The 21,071-nt window shown below is 42.4% G+C and overlaps 1 protein-coding gene across 6 annotated transcripts in view; it reads left to right on the top strand.

The window, feature by feature from the left end:
* The first annotated feature begins 1,022 nt into the window (after window positions 1–1,022).
* znf827 (zinc finger protein 827) overlaps window positions 1,023–21,071 on the top strand; it is a 113,392-nt gene continuing 93,343 nt past the window's right edge. For 4 of the 6 annotated variants that reach the window (XM_037538483.1, XM_037538482.1, XM_037538481.1 and 1 more), the window contains exon 1: window positions 1,023–1,426. In XM_037538483.1, coding sequence (XP_037394380.1) covers window positions 1,384–1,426 — 43 coding nt within the window. In that variant the 5' untranslated portion in view covers window positions 1,023–1,383. The remainder of the gene's footprint in view (window positions 1,427–21,071) is intronic. The other 2 variants (XM_037538480.1, XM_037538479.1) reach the window with 1 other exon arrangement.

Raw genomic sequence — 21,071 nt, 5'->3', positions numbered from 1 at the left:
CTGCTTGAGATTGTATAAGCATAATAACTATGCTCGTGTGGCTTCTTTTTCTGAGTTGTGTGTGGAATATCCATGTTAGGCTCCTTTGTAATGTGTTACTTTCCCCCATATTGTTGTATTTTAGGGTTAACTGAATTTTGTTAAAACCTGCTTGTGACTGTGTAACTGTAGTAATTGTATAAATACTGTAATAACATGTTTGTATGTGTAAAATGTCTACAATGAACTTGTTTCTAATGACAAAATCTGAAAATATATCGTTATTGTTATAACTTGATGATTTTGTTAATGTAATAACTGTAATAAACCATAATAAAAAGCAGACGTGTGGTTTTCTGAGCTTTTGTGAGCAAAAGGCCTTCAATGAGCTGCTATGTGTCTTCCTTGCATGACAAATCTGTTGTATCACTTCAGATTGAACTATACACATACATCTTTCATAAATCATATGTATATTTAGAACATGATCATTCCCAAAAATAATGTTGCAACGTGAAAAGGACGTGTGATGATTTGATATATGAAAGTAAAAACATTTTAAGAATTTATGTATGAATATTCAAAAGAATGATCTGAATTAACACATGAACATGACTGTTCTTTACATTCATATTTGTATGTAAATAGTAAATGTTTTGGGAAATGTCATGGATTTCACTGGGTTTTACATGCATGTGCTCAAAATTCATGTAAAAGGTAAAATTGTAATTTTGTGTGTGTGCATGTGTGTGTGTGTGTATATATATATATATATATATATATATATATATATATATATATATATATATAAACGCTAAAAATAAAAGATGTAAAATGTACATTAATTATTTATTTACATTTAAATGCTAATTTGTTCTTACAGTACAAAAAAAATCTCTTCTTGGTCAGTAAAGTATACACCCTGAAAGCTTGGGGGCACCTTGTTCCTTTTCTCCTCTCTCTAGCGCCAGAGCTCCAGCGTGTGTATGTGTGAGTGAGTGTGTGCGACAGAGGGAGTGTGTGCGAGTGTGTATGTGTGTGAGTGAGTGTGTGTGTGCGTGCTCTGCTGTTGCTGCCCTTTGATCCCTGCATTAGTGTTAGTTAGGGGCTCGGAGACACACGCGCGCACGCACACACACACACACACACACATACACACACACACACGCACACACACACACACACTTGCACGGAGAGAGCAGCCATAGTCAAGACACGGCAACAACAACCAGCGCCTCCTCCTCCTCCTCCTCCTCGAGCCCAGGCGAAAGCGAAGGCAGCAGCCAGGTGCACGACGAGCCTCCGCGCGCCTCCTTTCAATGGCAGAAGACCTTTTTTCTCCTCAGCCCGAACCAAGGAGGAGAATGTGATAAACAGAAGACGCGAAAAGGGGGGGGGGAGAAAATGCCAAGGAGGAAACAGGAGCAACCCAAGCGTCTGCCTTCGCGTAAGTGTGTCTTTCCCTCTGCGTTTCTAACGCTCGTTTAGGTCGCCCGTAGTTTAGGGTTAAAGAGGTGAAGCAGACAAAGGCGCGCGGCGGAGGTTATTTCTCCCTCTCCCGCTCTCTCTCTGCCTCTCTCTCCCCTCTCTCTCTCTTTTTTAAGGCAGCCATGTTGGCGGTGAGTGAGGCTATAGCGAGCCGCCAGGGCACTACTCACCGTGCCGTAGCGATACAAAAGGTCTCGCTCGCTTTAGCCCCCCCAAAAAGGTTGCGCCGCTTCTTCTGCCCGAGCGAGCCGCTCTCTTTCCTCCCCCCTCGCGGCTTCCCGCGCCAGGCGAGCGGCCGGAGGATCCGCAGACTCGCGCGGTCTGGAGAAGGAGGAGGGGTGAAACGAACCGCGGTGAAAGGCGAAGGGGTCAGCCGGATCAGGCGAGCCAAGCCTGGGCTGCTAGTGCCCGTCCTCCGGCGCTTACCACACTAGACTAGACTTAACCAGCGCGCAAAGACAGCACGCAGCCGCCTTAGAACAACAGAAAGACAACTTTACTCTACTTTAAGCAACTCCGGACCGGTTTGTTTTTGTCTACTTTATGTGTGTGTGTGGTTTCTTAAAGGCTGAGGTAACGTTAGTTTCTCTCCCACCCCTCCCAGTTCGGGTTCATGTCTTCTGCAGGCTGCCTGTGTGTCAGAGCCGTGCTCGGTCACCTGAAGTTCAGGCTTTTTTCGTCTTTTCCGCCCCCCTCTTTCCCCCCTTTTGCCTTTTTGCAGCCTTTCGGTGCACACAGATCAATCAATAAGACGAGCAATACTTTTGTGTCCGACCTCGACGTGCTAAGAGTTATGTGTTCCTGTGTGTGTGTGTGTGTGTTTGAGTCGGTGCTGTTGGAGTTGGTGATGAGTGTTTTTGCCCCGGTGTGGTGTGTGTGGAGCAGGATGTTCAGATTGTGCTTTTTTATCAGCTCGGTATAACAGAGCCGCAGCGCTTCGTGCTGCCCGCTAGAGGTCGCGAGACTGTGCAAAACACTGAGCAGAGGAGCTAAACGGGGGCAAATTTTGCTAGGAAAATTGGTAGTTTTATGCCACAATCAACGCCCACAACGAGCAATTTTTCATAGCTTTGGGGGAAAAAGACAAACTGTACTGTTAAATCTGCGGCATAATACAAACTGCACATTTTGCATTAAGTAGAAAACGCTGAGCAGGAGGAATTGGCTAAATTTAGCTGCTATAGCAACCTTTACTACACAATTTGCCCCTACATCATGAGCAATGTGAACATTTCTCATGACTTTATGAAGCAAAACCTATGGGTATTTATGCTGGTAATAGTGATAGTGCCTCAACATAAAATGAACATTTCAGCTAAGGAATTGTTACTAGCTTTTACTTCAGAAATTTTTTTCCTGTGTCATGAACAAAATGAACAATTCCCATGGTCTTGGGAAGTAAACAGAATATGGCAACTTGTGCTGGTTATACTCATAGTGTCACAACCCAAAATGTACATGTTATATGAAGTGGAAAAGGCCGAGAAGAGTTGGCTATGCAGAGAAACACGTGAAACTAGCAGTTAGCCCTGCAAACTTACAGAATGAACAAAATTGCTTGTGACTTTAGAAAGTAAACAACAGGGCTGCTTGTGCTGGTAATGTTCACACAACTGAACGTTATATATTAAGTGGAAAAGGTTGAGTAGAAGCATTGGCTAAATTGTGGCAAATTTAGCAGTTTTACAGGGAGATTTGCCTCTTTTTCATAAATAAAAGAACATTTCTCATGACTTTGGGAAGCAAACACCAGGGCAGCTGGTAATATTGGTGGTGGAAAGTGGAAAAGGTTGAGAAGAGGAATTGGTTAAGTGGGGCCAAATTTTGCCAGTAAACCGGTACTTGTATCAGCAAAAGAACATTCGTCATGGCTTTTGAAAGTAAACATTGGGATAGGTTGTACTGTTAAAGCTGCTATATAAAGTGCTACAGCACAAAATTAGCATTTACCCTTACTGTGGAAAACAGTCATCAGAGGAAATGGGCTAAAACGGGGCAAATTTTGCTGGCAAAATTGGTGCCTGTATCAGCTACTTTTTCTGCTGCAAAAGTGAATAAAATCCACATTTCTTATGACTTTGGAAAACACTAAATAAGGCACATTTCTGAATTAAAATTGGTAGCGCCACAGCAAAAAAAAATGCACATTTAAGTGTGAAAACCCCTGAGTTGAACCTAAAAGGAGGTGAGTAGTGCTGTTAAAACTAATAGTTATAACAAGAAAATGTTTCTCTACAAAATCAATATTTCTTTTAAGTATAGAAAACACTGAGCAGGGCACATTGCATGGTTAAAACTGGAAGTGCCACAAGAACAACTGGAAATTTCTAATATGCCATGATAATAACATTACTCAAGTCACATTTTCTAAGCACCATGGAGAAGCATTGTTTTCACCTGAGAGAGTTGGTGGTGGCCTCTGCTATAATCTGTAATTTCTTTTTGCTTTGTTGTGAACATGACTTCTGGGATGACTAATGGAAAAAGTCCAGACCCATCATAACCATGTACACAATGGGGTTAAATGTTACTTTTAAATGTCCCCATTTTCATTAAAAGCTGTGACATGTGGTGCTGTACTGTACAGCACACTGAAATAGTCCATCTTGGACTGTCTGTTATTTTTAGATTCCGCGTGAAGTTACATGAGGTGTGTGTGAAGGCTTTCTTAGAATTAGTCAGCTTTATGCTTTGTGGTGTATGATTTTAGAACTTTCTTTTGCTTTAGTTGCCATGAATTGCAATTCTAAGGCTGATGTTTCTGAAAAAAAAATCTATTTTTCTTTAGGGCAGAAGGCTTCTAGTTAACCCTGAAAGTGCTCACTTTGCAAAACTGCTAGCTGCGGTTTCATGGTGCTCTTTTCAGTTTAGGCTTCCATAACGCTCTGAGGGTTGTGACATCGTATTTCACTGGTTCTTCCTGTTGGTTAGAAATCTCCTACAAGATGAGGCCCAGCCAAGAGTGGCCCTTCAGCTGAATGAAAGTGAAACTCCTTCACTTCAGCTAACGTCCAGCTGTTCACAACAAATGTCACCAGTCAGCTTTGCCATTATACAGATCAGGGTTGCATACCGAAATACAGGTGTGTGCTCTCTGCTTCCATATATAGAAAGTGACAATAATTTTTGCAGAACAATAAATTTGGTCATTATGCAATGCAGTATTGTACAGTGAAGTGCCTTGTAGGCTCGGTACTACAGTCAAAATTTCAACACGTTTCCACAAGTCATCAAAAAGGGAATAATCACTATTTTTCCAGTAATGATCATAAAGCTCATGATTACATAGATCCGGAGCATTTATTAAGGTATACCTGCCCTGGCTCTTGGTTTTTTTGTTTTTTTCCATAAGTAAATGAGAACACACAGCATTTGACCTGACCTGCATGTGGAAAATGGGCCAGAGGGCACTGAGGCCAGAGTGAGGTGACATGCCCTCTTTTTTGACAGTCAAATATAAAGCCTTTAGCTCCAGTGCCGCACTTGAAACCTGCAGGGACTGTGACACCTTTTGGCTTTTATAACCTTGGTGTGTTCTCATTTAGGAGAACTTTGTACATTTTCATCGGCCGTCAGGTCAGAGATCAGCAGTCTTCCTGTAAAGTAATCAGAGTACAGAAGAGCGTCTAGTGCCTGGTTTTAAATGTTGATCCCTCATTAAGATGTTTTTTAAAAGCTCTCTACCGAGCCACAGAGGTTGAATGAGGTTACCACTTCTTTTTTTCCCCTCTCTCTCTCTCACTCTTGCTCTCTGCTGTTCTTTGTCTCAGTTGAAGGCCACCATTTTGTGGAAACCCACAGCCCATATCGTTCTTACGCCCTGACCTTTGCCATCAGCTAAAATGTCTCCCTATGGGGAGCCAGCCATTTCTGTTTTAGCCTTATGAGCTTCGAGGGTATCTGCATTTTGCAAATGGAGGAACTGGAGCATTACACGGATGCTGTGTCTTCATTACTGGACCGACGGCAGAAGTGTGTGTGTGTGTGTGTGTGTGTGTGTGTGTGTGTGTGTGTGTGTGTGCGTGTGCGTGCGCGTGTGTGTCTGGGTAGCTTGCTCCGTACCTTTACTGTAATGGTGGGTCACTGGCTCCCTTCCACTCCTCTATGATTATAATGACCTTGGCTGGGGTAGGGCTTGAAAACATTGGATTAAGGGGAGAGGAAAATGAGGGGAGGTTTCCATTTCGCTCTTGGCATCCGATTTGTTGAAAATATCTGCCAAGAACCCCTCCTTCTCCTCTCCCTCTCCAACCCTGCCCCCCCCCCTTTTCTCCACCAACTTGATCAGGCTCTCTCACCGGTGTCTGCCCAGTTCAGCTCAAGCGAATAATGATACACAGGCTTTCGCTTAGAAATGAATTAAAGGGCAAGGCAGAGGGGGTGGCGGATGCTCTCCTGAACAAGCGCTTACCCACAGAACAGCTCCAGCCGCGCATAGCCAACCAGAACATTTAGATTAATCTGGCGAGCTGGACCGCCTGGCTTTCATCACAGGTACAGCCTTAAAGGCTCCACACTGACTCATAATTAAAGAAAGAAGCTAAATGGAACAGGTGAATGGCAGTGAGAAAAATAGCTCTATGGAACGCATTGATCTATATGACTAAAGTGTACAGTGATGCAGTAAAGTGACCGGCGCAGTTGATGAGGCTTTCAGAGTCTTTTGGACTATTGAGGCACGTGTGTTTGTATGTATGTGTGTGTGTATATAAATATATATATAGCTTCCCTTCTTCTGGGAAGCTTTCGTCAAGATTTTGGATTGAGTTTGTAGGAATTTTTGCACATTCATCTAGAAGACCATTTGTGTGGTCAGACACTGATGTTGGACAAGAAGGCCTGTCTCATAATCTCCTTTCTAGTTAATTCCAAAAGTTTGCAATTGGGTTGAGGTCAGGACTCTGTGTGGGCCAGTCAAGTTGTTCCACACCAAACTCACCCAAACATGCCATTATGGACCTTGCTTTGTGCACTGGGGCACAGTCATGCTGAAACGGAAAAAGGTCTTCCTCAAACTGTTTCCATGGTTGTCCAAAATGTCTCGGTCTGCTGAAGCATTAAGATTTCCCTTCACTGGAACTAAGGGTTCAGCCCAAGCCCTGAAAAACAACCCCATAGCATTATCTCTCCTCCACCAAACTTTACACTTGGCACAATGCAGTCAGGCAGGTAACGCTCTTCCAAACTCAAGAGGTGTGATTTGTCACTCCACAGAGTATGTTTCCACTGCTTCAGAGTTCAGTGCATCTGAAGTCTGAAGTACATCTACCCACCCCCCTACCCCAATTTGGCTTTGAGCATTTTGATCTTAGGCTTGTGTGTAGCTGCTCGGCCATGGAAACCCATTTCATGAAGCTCCTAATGCGCAGTTTTTCCGATGTTGCTTTCAGAGGCCATATGGAACTCTTTCAAGAGTGATTCAATAGAGGATAGGCACTGTGTGCCGCAGCACTCGGTGGGCCCACTCTGAGTTTGTGCGGTCTACCACTTTATGATTGAGCTGTTGCTGTTCCTAGATGCTTTCATTTCACAGTGATAGCACTTACAGTTGTCAAGGGCAGATCTAGCAGGACAGAAACTTCACTTGGGGTGAAGGTGTCATCCTGTGAGCTTATCTGTATGACTCAATCTATTGCCACTGATTGTCTATTGAGATTCCAAGGCTATATGCTTATTTTTTTCCTTATAATATGTCCATATAATAATTCAAATTTGACATATAATTCAAATTTGTCCACTGGCTTCATGAGAATGAAATATATTACATCAACATAATTACTATGTGTAAGTACTTAATTAAGTTATTTGAGTTGATATAACATTTAAATTGTGCGTAACCAGTTTACACATTGGAATCATGTAAATTCAACAACTTTTTTTTCATTGTACTAATAAAGAATAGAATTGCAAATCACACTTGAACTTTACTGCCCAAAGACAACATGTCTCTAGCTGCCTAGCTTAGCCTGATAGTTCATTGTCTGAGTGTGATTCCCCTGATGCCCAGTTGTAAGAGATTTAGACATTTGTCTAATCTCTGAAACCTGACGTTGTTGTCTAAAGATCTGTTGTTGTCTAAATATACATCGTACCATAGGCAGATCTTAGTAGAGGCATGATATCTGCCTGCTGCACACACACCCCCCCCCCCCCCCCCCCCCCCAGCCCCGGCCACCCAGCACGTTTAACGTGCGCAAGTCAATAGCCATGTTTTTAGAACAATTTCATCTATGCTGGGTACAATGAATGTGGTATTAATGTAGAATATCACATCATCTTAAATGGTTAAAAGTTCAGTCAGTTATGTGTGTGTGTGGGAATACTACTGTCTTCCTATAGTTGGCATGAAATAAGTCAATAATTGAATTATATTTTTTCAAAACAAGTATTAAAATGTTTTTACTGTCACTGGGGGATGTTTCCATGATAAAGCGATTAACCATCACTGGGCAAGAGCCTATTAAGGATGTTAAGAAGGGTCTTAGAAACTGTGAAATTACCGTTTTGCTGATGCAGGCTCCTGTTCTGGTAGCTACAATATGTGTTATATATCTGTTTGTTTATTTTATTTATTCTGCTTGGTTTACTGGAGTAATGACTGATGTGTGTCTCTCCACTCACATCTGTTTCTTGTGCTTTAGGACTGCTTTGCATGTGCTAGCCTAAGTGTTTCAGCAAGTCACGGCCTTGAGATTGTTTTCTTTCTTTCTTTTTTTTTTCTTGGAGAACGGTTTCAAACTTTTTTGTGGCTGAAAGACAGGAAGGCGCGAGGTCACATAGGCACAGACATTATAGAAACCACTTGACAGAGAAAAGTTTTTAAATAACTTGAGGTCCCCCCTGTTTCAAAACATGATTTTTTTGGGGGGGGGGGTTGGTGGAGAGTCGTCCACCCACCTAGCCATCAAAGCCTGTGTAAAAAACACGCTTGACAGAGTCACATTGTCTCAATATCTAGAGGAAGTGGCATAGCCTGGTGTTTGAAGCAGTGCTGACATGGAACAAAAAAAAAAGAAAAAACAGTCCAAACACACACTCCCCCCGCACAGCCCTCCAACCCTCTTCTCAATCAAAGCCTTGGTGGAATAGAAGTGCCTGAGCTGGGTAACGATTTTCCGCATGTTGACAAGTCACAACATGGAGATGTACAGCTCGGAGAGCAGCCCTTTGGCTACCTCGGCCCTGGACTGAGTAATAACCATCTCGCAGGAGGAGTAGCAGGCATACTGTTGGCACAGCTTCATAAGGAACAGCTCACTGCTTCAACTGGGGAAAGAGAGAGGAGGGGGGAGGAGAGAGAGCCAGAGAGAAAGAGAGAGAGGCTGTTGGGCCTGGAGGCGCTTTTCTCTGTTGTTGTACCACACAAGTGCATCCAGCCCCTGCAGGACAGCCTTTAACAGCCTGCTAACGCCCGCACTGCGCCCAATCACACGTCCAAACACCCAGGTCCGGCCCAGGCTGCCCGCTGTCCAGCCGAGCCACGCCAGACAAGGGGATGTGATTTATTAGCTAGAGTGGCGTGGCCGTCTTAAGAGAGGAGGAGAATTACTAGACGGACTGAAAGAGCGAAAGAGAGCAGCGCTCCTCAGATGTCAAGGGAGAGAGTGAGCTTGCGGGAAGGAGGGGTGGGCTGGTATCGCTTTAGGATTGTTACACTGGTTAAATGGAGTGCAGCCAGGTGAGTGGGGGAGGGAGAGCATTGCCTGTCGAACCAGGCAAAGTTAATAGGTTTAAAATAGAACAGAGTGATTTGCTATTCGTTTCTTTTTTTTCTGTCATTTTTCAACACACAGAAATGGCCTCCAGGTGGTGAGCTTGTCTTGTCACCTCTCCTGACTGATCTCAATATCAGCCTTTAGAGGGACTTTCTTCCCCAAACGAACGCTTTTAACCTGATCGTTAAAATACTGACTGTGGTAGGAAATCTGAAATGTTAGGCCTAGTTCAGCCAACCTTAAAATAGAGCATCTTGCTCATGTTGGACAAGTTTGTCCTCACTGATTTGGACAATTTTGGGGCCCCAGTTGTATCGTGAATTTAGGCCATACAAAAAGGCTTTACAAACTGAACTCATAATGCCTTTCTTTTTTTTAAACGTGCCCTGACCTACTCACTGAGTGCAGTCAAACTCAGTGGCATCCTTAAAATGATAGTTCCTCTTACCTTAAATGTATTCATCCTAGACATGTTTGGTGTCTGAATTTAGCTTCTTTAGTTTTGCACCGAATCTATGAGGCTGATGTAGCGTCATGCAAACTGCATACCTAAATCATCACATACTTCCAAGCATGCAAAGTTCCACTTATGAGATTTCTGGAGTGATATGTACTAAGAATAACCATAATTCATTTTTCATGACCATTTTCCAACCATTTCGTATCCCTTATAATTAAAAGTCTATGCTTTTATGACATGACATGCAAAGGAGCTCTGTTCTGATTGGCTGCCTTGTATTGTGCCTTATTCAAAAAAGAGTACAAGCTGAAACACTCCTTATAACTTAAGTGTGAATGGGTGGAGATAAACTGCTGTAAGCTGAATAGATGTATGTATGTAAATGCATCTGTTTTTGCGACATCACAAACACAAATCATTCAAAACAAGCTGTTTTTGCTGCATAGCTTCTGTATAAGGACTGAACGGTCTGAACACTTTGCTTTGAAACATTAACAGTGAAAAGACTGAAAAAAATTTAGTGATATGGACCCTTAAACTCAACTAGACTTACTTATGCTGTGCCTGATTTTATAAAGTATAAGCTTCCATTACTGGTTAGCTACATTAGCTTTGTAGCCCGAGCGCAAGTCACTAAACATATCTTGGCTGATTGACTACATTTGGCCAAATTGTGTATTTTTCGCCAGACTGCCACTTTAAACACACTCCTAAAGGCCTGTGTTTTTCATGTGGGAGCATCTTCATTCTAGAGTGGGGATTTTCCCAGTTAAAGGGCATCTTCATTTCTGTCAGAGCTTGGAGACGGAGCTCAGAGTCTCCACCATCCAGCCCAGAGAAGCGGAGGCATGCTAATGAGTTTAACTAGTGGGTTAGCAGGAGGCTCGGAGGGCTTTTTTGGAGTCAGTGCCGGCTTATGACTGAGGAGATTAAAAGTGCCAGTAACGAAACAGACACAGAGCACGGGCGGCCCCGGCTATTGACACATTTCAAGGGAAGCGATATATCAGCTGGAGAGAGCAGAGGCGTTTGGCTGCCTTACAAAAGCGAGGAGTTATGTTCATGATGTGAAGTCATCTCTGCGAAAGCCATTGTCACTGCTGCCGGGGCTTGATTTACAGTGCGGAAAATGCAGGTGCGTACCTGAAGAGTGCCGGGCCACGTCCTTCTGCGGACAACTTCTCAGTGTTTGTGATCCACCCCTGCCCTTGATACGTGGATCCACCATCCTAGTCACATTGTTAAACAAGGACAGTTACTGTATTGGCGTGGGCTTCTGGAAGTGAATGCTGAGTCCTGCAGTCAGAGCATCAACATCTGTGTCCAGTCTAACAGCATTTAAATCACATTTATTCAGTGCTTTGTTCTCGTACAAGTTTGGTGTCTGACATTTGCTTCCTTAGTCTTGTTTGGAGCTACTAGGCTACTGTAGCAAACAAGTAATGGAATTTTATCTATATTCATGTCCATGAAATGATTGGAAAAGCATATTTAAGCAATAGAACAGGAGAGGGAGTGTGTTCAAACAAATACATTGGGCTGTGAATGTTGCATTCAATATATTTTAATGTTAGCAATTCCTTCTACTAGTTCTAGTAGAAGGACTAGAACTAGTTCCTTGTTGCTACGTCAGAGTAACAAGTTCCGCTCACACGCTGTACAGCTGGCAGTTCGTTCTCCAACTCCTCGCACAGACTGACAGTTTGGGAATTTAGTGTAGTCTCATCTTTAGAGTCTGACCAAATCGTCTGCAGGTCAAATGTGATCCATTTTCAAAAGTATCCATTTTCTGTTTGTGGCAAAATAAGAAGTAAAAGCGTTCAAATAGCTTGAGCGTCTCCTATCAAAGTTGTTGCTTAGCAACGGCGTCACAGCGGAGTGATACCATGTTTGTGATGTTACAGCGAAATAACAACGCTTCTCAATCAGTTTGCGTGGCCGGAAGCAACTGTTGTATAATGTGACGTAATGTGAAGTAATTGATCACAATACTGATATTGTCATATTGCCCACCACTCATGCTGAGTGAAATGCTGTAATCTAGTAGATGGCGGTGTACTGGTTATATAGTATAGCAGATAACGCAACCTACAAACAGTGCAGACCGTAGTCCGGGATGTTTCAGTCGCATTACAAATGAAAGTGAAAATGCAGCAGTCACTCAGTCACCTCTTGCTGTCCAGTCAGTTGCATCTGAGTTAGTCCACCAAGCCATGGGCCATCTGGGACTGTTAGCATCAATGGCTGTGGTATTTTCCAATGTCTAGCAGTGTCTGGTGGTCGGACGGACAAGCATGCAGGATGCACTTATGAGACACATGGTTTGAGAAATTCAACATAGCTTAAAGTTACTTCTTATACGAGTTTCCTGTTCCGCCTGAACAAAAGCTGGAGAATATGAACCAGATTGAGCCTGAGATTGTTTTTGCTGAACCGGTAGGGCTATTATTAGAATAGTTTTAGCAGTACTGACATGCCCTTGAGTGTATAATATAAGTTATATTGTGAAACATCAGAAATTTTGAAAGAAATTGATATAAAATTGTCAAAAAATGATTTTAAGGGCAAAAATCCAGAAAAAGATACATTTGAGCTTGAATATTTGTCTGATTTTATGTCCATGATGTAGAGATACAGTTTCCACAATTGGTGGGCATAAGCTTTCATTGCTTATTAGCTACATTAGCACTGTAGTTCCAGCGCACAACCAAAGCTTCAGAGTCTAAACATGTTTTGGCTGATGGAAACATGGTTGGCATGAGAGGAAAATTGTGCAAATTTGATTTTTCTCTTGGTTACGAGATGTTGAATAGTTTCAGAGGGCCGTGTTGATTCAGGACACCAAGCTATTAATCCTTTCCGCCACCCAAGTGGTGCACAGAAACGTGGGTATTTGCAATTTCTTCATAAGGTTTTCCTGATTAGCAAAAATCCGGCCCTGCAAAATGTGTTTTAAAGCTTCATTTGGTGTGTGCTTTGGAGGCTGCATTCTTTGGGCCTTCCTAGGCTGGCCCACCTTCCGTGGGTCCCTGGTGCCGTAAGTCACTCTGACACGGGCCTTGTCTGGTTTCAGTGAGTACATTTTAGCCTCATAGCTACTGTAGCTCTAATGTAGTCTTCAATTCAAATGACGCCTCAATTCAGCACTGAGGTCAACACGAAATGTCAGCCTTATCCTCCTGCCAAAGGCACAGCCATGGTTGTCATAGTGATCATTACACTCTTTTTTTTTTTTCTTTCTTTTGTAATCATTTGTCGAGGGGATTCTGTTCGACACACCTGGTTGTATCTACACAAAGCGAAAAAAGAGGGGCGCCGTTGTAAAGGAGACAAAAATAACTTGTGCGTCCTCCTTTGGCATGGCAGATTTTTCAGTCATATTCGGTACAGCGTTCGCAGTGTTATCTGGCCCGTGTGTCTTTTTCGCCTTTTCTGAAAGCCGAGATGGGTATCGTCGTGACAGAGAGTGCCGGCACTGAACAATGCGGCAGTAACCATCGGCTGCCCTGGCCACCGTTTAACATGGAGATTGGAAAAGGAATCAGCGTGCTGTCCTCCTGGACCTGCATGTAAATGAGAGGAGTCTCTCCCGCTGTTCTCTCTCTCTCTCTCTCCCTCTCTCTCTCTCTCTTTCTTTCCTGTCCTTCTCTCTCTAATGGCCGAGAAGAAGAGCCGCCTCCCCCGTTCCTGAGGATGGAACCGGGACCAATCCTGATTAGTGTCCCTGTTTTTGAGTGACAGGCTCGCGTCCAGGAAGGCACTGCCGTAGGCGCCGCTGCCAAGCTGCTGTCAAACCAATATCACTGTAAAAAAAAAAAAAAAGCCATCTTTTTTTTCTCTTTTTTCTTTAACCCCCATACCTCCTCCTCCATTTTCTCTCACGCACACCCCCTTCTTTCTTCTCTTTTTTTTTCTTTTTTCTCCCATCCCCCCCCGCTCCCTCTCTCCCTCTCTGGGTGGCAGTAGCCTGGCTTGGCTGCGTCCCCTGCCTGCGTTAGTAGGACGGAGTGTGATTTACAGTAGCTGGAGAGTTTCCCTGGCCGCTTTAACCCGTCCCTGTGTTCGCTACCCCCCCCGCCCCCCGTCTGCCTGGGTAGGCGGCCATAGCTCTGTAGCAACTGCCTGTTGTGCCATTAGCGTCATAGCACCTACTCCTGCCCACCCCTGCTTCCTGTCCCCATGCGATGCACACTGCTACTTTTATCTCCCGTCTTCTGCTTCTGCCAGGTTTACACAGACCACACTGAGCCATCCTTCCGTTTCTTTCTCTCTCTCCCTTTTTTGATTTTTGTTTGGGTTTTCAGTGATTCATCTAATCTAAAGGCGTAATCCGTTTTTTATCCTCCTATGCGTAAAACCGAGCTCTCCTTGTCAGTTTGTTTAATATCGCCCCGGCTCACCACTCTTAAAGAAGCCAGTGATTACTTTTTCGGAGCGGGCCAATTAGCTCCTCATGGCAGTATAGGGGATACCTAGTTCTGCTGACTGTGTAATTTCAACACTCTTTGAAGGTAAATCTGAGATTATTATTATTATTAGTCCGTGGAGTGTTTTTTTTGTTGCTTTTTTGTGTGCGGTCTCTAAAAATGGAAGAGTGGTTGGGGGAGGGGGTGCTAGAAAATAAACGGCCGAGCGAGAAAAGGGCGCTTCATCTGCAAAGAGGAATTTCAGAGGTCTCAGAGCCAAAGCCGTCTCATTCTCTTCCAAGAACACTTCTCCTTCCTGTTTCACCTCTGGCACAGAGCCCGCCGTGCCCGCAGACCGCCGAGGCCGTGCCGAAAATACACAGATGGTAATATGTAGTACACTTCAGAACGACATCACCGCCATTATATATAGCAGGGGCCATGCTGCGAGTGTGGTCTCACTCCAGCTCTGTGAAAGATGGGGCCGTTCAGTGTGCCACACAGGGCCTTCAGGAGCGGAGCTACAGAGGAACACAGGCTGGAGGGCCTGCAGGATGATAGCCGGCTGCTTTACAGCGTGACAAGCAGCTACGTTAATGTGGAAATTTGCAGCTTTAAGGACTTTGTCAATGAGCGGAGCTCAAAAGCTGGGAAACTCATTAAACATACAATAGGGCTCGTTCTTCTATCTTGTATGGCCAAAAAGCTCAAGGTTATGTGAATTTTGCGGCTTGTTTTAATATATGAATAATACAATTTTGTCTCTGGACTTATTTGTTTGGTAATTGTTGTACTGCTCATGCATTCCATGCATTCCAATGTATGAGAGATTCAGATTTTCTTTTTTAACCCTTGGACATATATGTTAGCACCATCAGTAAGAAAATTATGTCATGATATGAATTATTTTTCAGTCATAGCTCATTGAAATAAGTAGAGCTTGCAATACACACAACATTAATGTTTGTGACATTGTACCTAAACTGTGTAAGCCAGTGATTCGCAGCGTGGTCCACATTTTTGCTTTATCCTTGTAGATAGATAGATAGATAGATAGATAGATAGATAGATAGATAGATAGATAGATATGTTCTGAGTTGGGTTGAAACAAAAATGTGGACCATCTGGAGTCCCTGAAGACCCTTTTGAGAACCGCTGGTTTAGACATATGTCCTATATCAGGGATTGTGAGTTCAGCCCAAAGTGATGACACAGCCATCCATGTCTGGGAGATTAAGATAGTGTAATAAGCCTCAATCTCTTTGGGTGGGTAGGATGGTTTTCCTTCTCTCCCCATCATTCAGCATCATGCTAGCCAATGTGGATGTTAGTCAGCTGACAAAACAATATTGATAGTGTTTTCCTGCAGACTTGCTGAGCTACCCAACAACATTGTGCTAGTGGCAATTGGTGCTGGATGAGAAGTTACTGTCATACATGCAGTCTTGTTTTATGGAAAAACATCCTTTACATTGCGTCTATTACATCTTTTTGTCATATGCTGCACGTCTGAACAAAAGCAGAAGAGATGAACATGCAGACTCTTTATCGACAGGTTTGAGTCTGCATGTAGATAGAATGCAAATGTAATTAAATTTGTAATTAACTATGTAATTATGCTATTATTCAGTGATGTTAAAAGAGTTGAACAATGCATCAGTAATAACAGCTCTCAACTTCTGAAGCCTACTTCCTAGTACATATAAGACAGATGTTTGCTGCACTGCCACATTTCCACTTACACTCTTCTTTTTTCTTCTCCTTATCATCAGTTAGAGCTGATTTTCCACGAAAATCCAAATTCACTGAAGCTCACATCCAAGTACAGATACATATAAGACAAGCTAACAGTCTGGAATTATATGTTGTCTGTTGGATTTGTCACATCTCTTCTTGAACTCAAAGGACTGTTTTGTTTTTCCTCAACACTTCTCCTCGTCTGTCAGGCCTGATCTGAGAACTCCCCAATTAACGGATTGGCCGCCCCCCTGTGGAGCTCCGTTAGTCACTTGAGGCAGCGTGCGACCGGCGGCCCTGTGTCCTTCTCGCCATATTGTCGCCATGCACTAATAAGGCAGTGCTGACCAGCAGGCAGACTCATTAGCATAGCCCGCGGCCGTGGCAGCCCCCGCCAGAGCCCAGCCGGACACTTAATTACTGCCACCAACCACTCCTCATCTTCCTTCATTCAGGGCTCCCCAATACATTTAGTGCCCAACTACACTGTTACAGTACCACAACTTCACCTGGCACGTCACTCCTTCCACTGTACAGTAGTACCTCCACTCACTCCACTCACATGTGTCAGTCAGTCACAATTACTAATCCTAATTGCTTTTAGTTAAAATTATCACAGTTATTTGAGGTGATCACAGTTAAATAAGCTGACGGCAATTATTTTCCACAGCCAGCAGATTGTACAACAATGCTAAGCCACTACAAGCAGAATGTGAATTATGTGCTTTGAGTTGAGGCAAATAATTGTAAAGAAAAGAAAGCTTTAAATGGTTTAAATGTGCATAATGCAGTTTGTGAGACATCAAGGAACTTTTTTTTTTAAGTTATAAGTTCTAACTTCATGCTATAACATGTTTAGAGGGCAGCGCATATAATGTTTTTGTAATTAATAAGCTATGAAGCTGATGGTAGTGTAATAGAATGTATTCTAGCAGAATGAGGCTTTTGTTTGCTTAGAATTTCACTTAAAAAAGATTTCTCTGGCTACACATAAATGTGTATGTATATGTATATGTAAGTATATGAGAGTGTGCACGCCAACAGAGTGGTGTGTCTGTTTGACAATGTTACCATCAGTGTTAGCTAGGAACTTTGGCAACCTTACTAGATGCATACAACAAATTAGAAAAGATAGTTAAATCGCAGTTAATTACAATACAGTTAGTCTTAAGCTAAAATTCCATGATTGCGATAGTCCTGTGTTTCAGGTGTGCCTGGATGCTGGACTGTTTGGAGCAAAATATTCTAATTAAGGCAGTTTACCCCTGACACTAAATGTAGACGACCAGCCAGGAGACGTTTGCTTCTCTAGTTTTGCAGTGGAGCAGTGAGGCTAATGTAGTGAACAACAAATGGAAGGTCATGACCATCCAGCAAGCTGCATGCCTAAAATATCATACACTCACCTCACACCATATTGTGTTGTTATCACAAATATTATGGTTTCTGACACTGTATGACGTACTGTTATCTGTTATCTGTTACTTACTAAAAGGGACATCAAATGCATCAGATTGGCAAAAACATTAGTAGTGGTCAACCTGAAGTCCAACTTTTGTCTGTATTCATTTGTATAGATAACAGTGTGTTATACAGTGTGAGTTATTATAGAGATTGCTTACCAACTTGACACAGTTCCTTTATTTGTAAGCTATATTAGCCTCATAGGTCCAGTGCAAAACCAAAGATGAAAAGGAAACCAAATATGTCGTGGGTCATCTTCGTGGAGGAAGATGCTAAGCTGTGCTTTGCTCTTGTAATAGGAGTGAGAAGTAAAGGCCAGTTTCTTATTGGCCAGTTTATCAGAAACACCTAACGTACAGTGAGATGCAAAAGTTTGAACACTTCCAGTCAAATTACATGCATCATTATTATTATTATTTTATTTTTTTTGTAAGTAAAATGAACACATCCTCTCCAAAAAACAAACTTAATGTGTGTAAATTTTAGTACATTTTTGTTCTATTAATTTGCTAAATTTAACATACTGGAAAACATGAAAACATAAAATATGAAAAGCCCCATAATGTTTGCACAACCCACATTTTATGTTTCATATTGGGAATGTTTTATGTTTGTGTTTCATTGGGAATTTTTCCATATCTGTGCATAATGCAGTCATTAAAAGTGTAAAATGATCCATTGCAGAGAAGCTTAGTCTCAGATTTCTTTACAGTGATAGTGATATGAATGCAAATATGGCCATTTTATTTGCTATTCAAAACCACCAGTGAACCTTCGGCTGTCTTCTGAGTTGATATATGTGATATTGATAGTAGTAAAATAGTGGTAAATTTAAAAAACTACATTTTCTTTGAGAACTATTTTGCCTCACAACACCTTGCATGTGTCCCGCTGTCATGAATGGATTTAAAAAATATTGTAATTTAAAATTTTAGGCCTTCTCAATTGTTAAGCAGTGTTTTATGTAGTGTATTCATAGGCTGTTCATTTAATACCTTTCTCTGAAGTAGCTTTTAGACACATTCAACTCTTCAGATGTCTGGTGTCAGCTCCCCTGTACCCCATTCATCAATGGAAAGAGACCGCCATAGGACCACTGCAGATATTGTTTGGATGGTGGATCATTCGTAGCACAGTACTGACACTGACAGAGTGGTATTTGTGGTGCTGGAATAACTGTATCAGGCACAGCTGTTGTACCTACCTCATACATACGGCCATTGTTTTTGTAAGGTGGACCGTTTTAACTGATGGACAGAGAACAGGCCCAGATCATCCAATGGGTTTTAGGGGCAGGGGCCCAGGGGTCCAAGCCACTATGGGGCCCGTGTGAGTAATTAGAAAATCTAAACAGCTGTTTTGACTCGTTATGGGAACTAATTTGTCATTGTGTAATGGGCTGTTCATAACGATAATACTCTCCATGTCTTTCCTAAACGTCCGCTTAATTTTCTCCTCCAATCACTGCTTGACCGTTGGTCAAGCTTTCGGATTTTTAGCAGTGAGCTAGTGTTCCTTTGAATATGATTTCAATTTGAATCTCCAGATATTCAGTAGATGTGTCTGGGGATCTGTAAAAGCGAGACCTAATACTTCGAAAGAGTATTTCCAAAGCCAAATATACAATGTTACCAAAGTTAAAGAAAAAAAAGTTGCACTGTCCTTGTTACAGTGATCTGTGAACTTTCATCAGAGGTACAATATAAATGGAAAAAAAAATGCTGGCCTGCTGGGGTGGATGCTTGACCCTTTGGCTTTTTAAGTTTGCTTAAGCTTGAGGTAAATGTGTTGCTTGTCAATAGTGGACACATGCTTTATAGGGAAATATTGCACTGGTTGTTGGGTTCATGTTAATCTGTGTTCTTATTAATGCGTGATCTTGCTTTTGTTTTGACTGGAAAAAAGGATGCCCTTATGTACTCAACACTGTGGTTAATGCACTGTCATTGTGGTCCTGCACAGCCCTCATGTTAGGCCTGGGCAATATACAGTGTTTTATCATGATCCTTTTCCGAGTAGGCTGTTGATATCGTCAGTACTTCAAGAGCAGTGACCAATTATGTGTGTCATTACAAAGACAGCACATTTAATCCTGTTTAATTGGCTTAATTGCAGTGCAGTGTTTGAAGCGTTGAACAGAAAATCATTATATACATATTTTTTATAGTCATTTTTTAAGAGAAATTACTGGTTCTTTTTTGTCTGTTCCATCTTCACAAACTCAGAAAACAAATAAATATTATGGTACATATTGTTATTTGTGACCCACCTTTATCTCTACCTAAACTGTTGATATAAAAGAAAAAAAAAACAATCACATCCAAAAATCTAGCTATCCCAGGCCGACAAGGAAGAGGAGGGCTATTAAACTGTGCACCAATAGATGGGCTGCAGTCAGTAATTGTACACTTACAAACTGCACCTGTAGTAGTTGTATCAGATAAAATGGCCAATTTGTATAAGTACGTTATGTAGTGTTTCCGTTATATGGTACATTGTCTACTGCTGAGTATACTCTCATATTTCTGATGGAGTTAAAGCAGTTGCACCCTTGCTTCCCTGCGATAGCATCTTTTTCGTTGGCTGTGGTGGAATATTGATGGCTGCACCCTAGTTTAATCGACTAATGGCCTCTCCACCTTTCTTCCACTTCGCTGAAGCAGCCAGCCCTCTACTAGCCATCCCCCCCAACCCCCACCTCCACCCCCACCCTGTGCCCTTTCCGTGACCCCTGGGGTCAGCAGGCCAATTTTTATGGCCCACTGAGTGGCAGAATAGCCGCAGTGTGTTGGTAGGCAACCTCACGCAAGTCATGTGGCCATGGCCCCGGGAGGAAAGCCTGCGTCTGCTCCTTCCTGTCCTGATCACTCTCTCTTGCTCAGAGAGAGAGGTTGTATTCTGCTGTATGGCAGTGCGATGCAGGCTGGACTCGCTACAGACGTACTTTTCTTCATGTATTAGAACTGAAATGATTAGAAGAACAGCTTACTTGTGGATAGAATACTTTTGCAGCCTCTTCGTATGAATGTGTGAAGAGAAGACTTTGGCCACATTTAGTTGGACTGTAAACCCCATTAGGTCTGACCTGCTGAGATTAATGGGCTTCACTGTGCTGTTGACATGTCATCTCATAAAATAATGGTGGCTTCGGTATATAGATTGGTTTTGAATTAGAATTGAAAAGGTGTGGATACATTTGACTGTTCGCTGTTCAGTTTGGCAGGGAAAAAAATCAGATTTGTATCAAAATAAGGAAAAAGAACTGACCAGCTGTATGGATTAATAGGTGAAGATGTAAAGCAAGTCATATCAAGTTTAATGTGAAAATTTTTCTGCAGAAGCTTGCTTAGAATTGTTCACAGTGGTGTTGATAGGAACCAGACGTCTGAAGAGTTTAAGCCTCTGAAAGCCCCATCACAGAAATTTTTTACATGAAATGAATACCAGTACACTGTCTGATACCTGAGACTTTGTTTTGTGATAAGGTTTGGGCCTAGAACCTACATCCTTTCAGGGCAGAGGAGTACACGGAGGAGGTTTTAAGGTAAAGTAGTTGCCAAAGAAAACGTATTTTTTCATACGTACTCTTACTTTGCCATTATAAACGCTATATATAAAAATGCGGAAGGCGTATATTCACTGGTCATTTTAGATTGCTTATAAAATGTTATTACATGTTGTGACCTCTGGTTCCTGTCACCACTATTGTGGAGAATCTGAGTCGCCAAGCTTTTTAATGGTGCACAAATCTGCATCAAACCACTCTGAATTACTCTGTTATGTCTCAAATTATGCTTTCTGTACAATCATTGGAATTCCCTT

Source organism: Pygocentrus nattereri, chromosome 5 (genome assembly GCF_015220715.1).
Source record: "Pygocentrus nattereri isolate fPygNat1 chromosome 5, fPygNat1.pri, whole genome shotgun sequence".
Classification (NCBI taxonomy): domain Eukaryota; kingdom Metazoa; phylum Chordata; class Actinopteri; order Characiformes; family Serrasalmidae; genus Pygocentrus; species Pygocentrus nattereri.
This window is presented reverse-complemented; position numbering and strand designations above follow the sequence as displayed.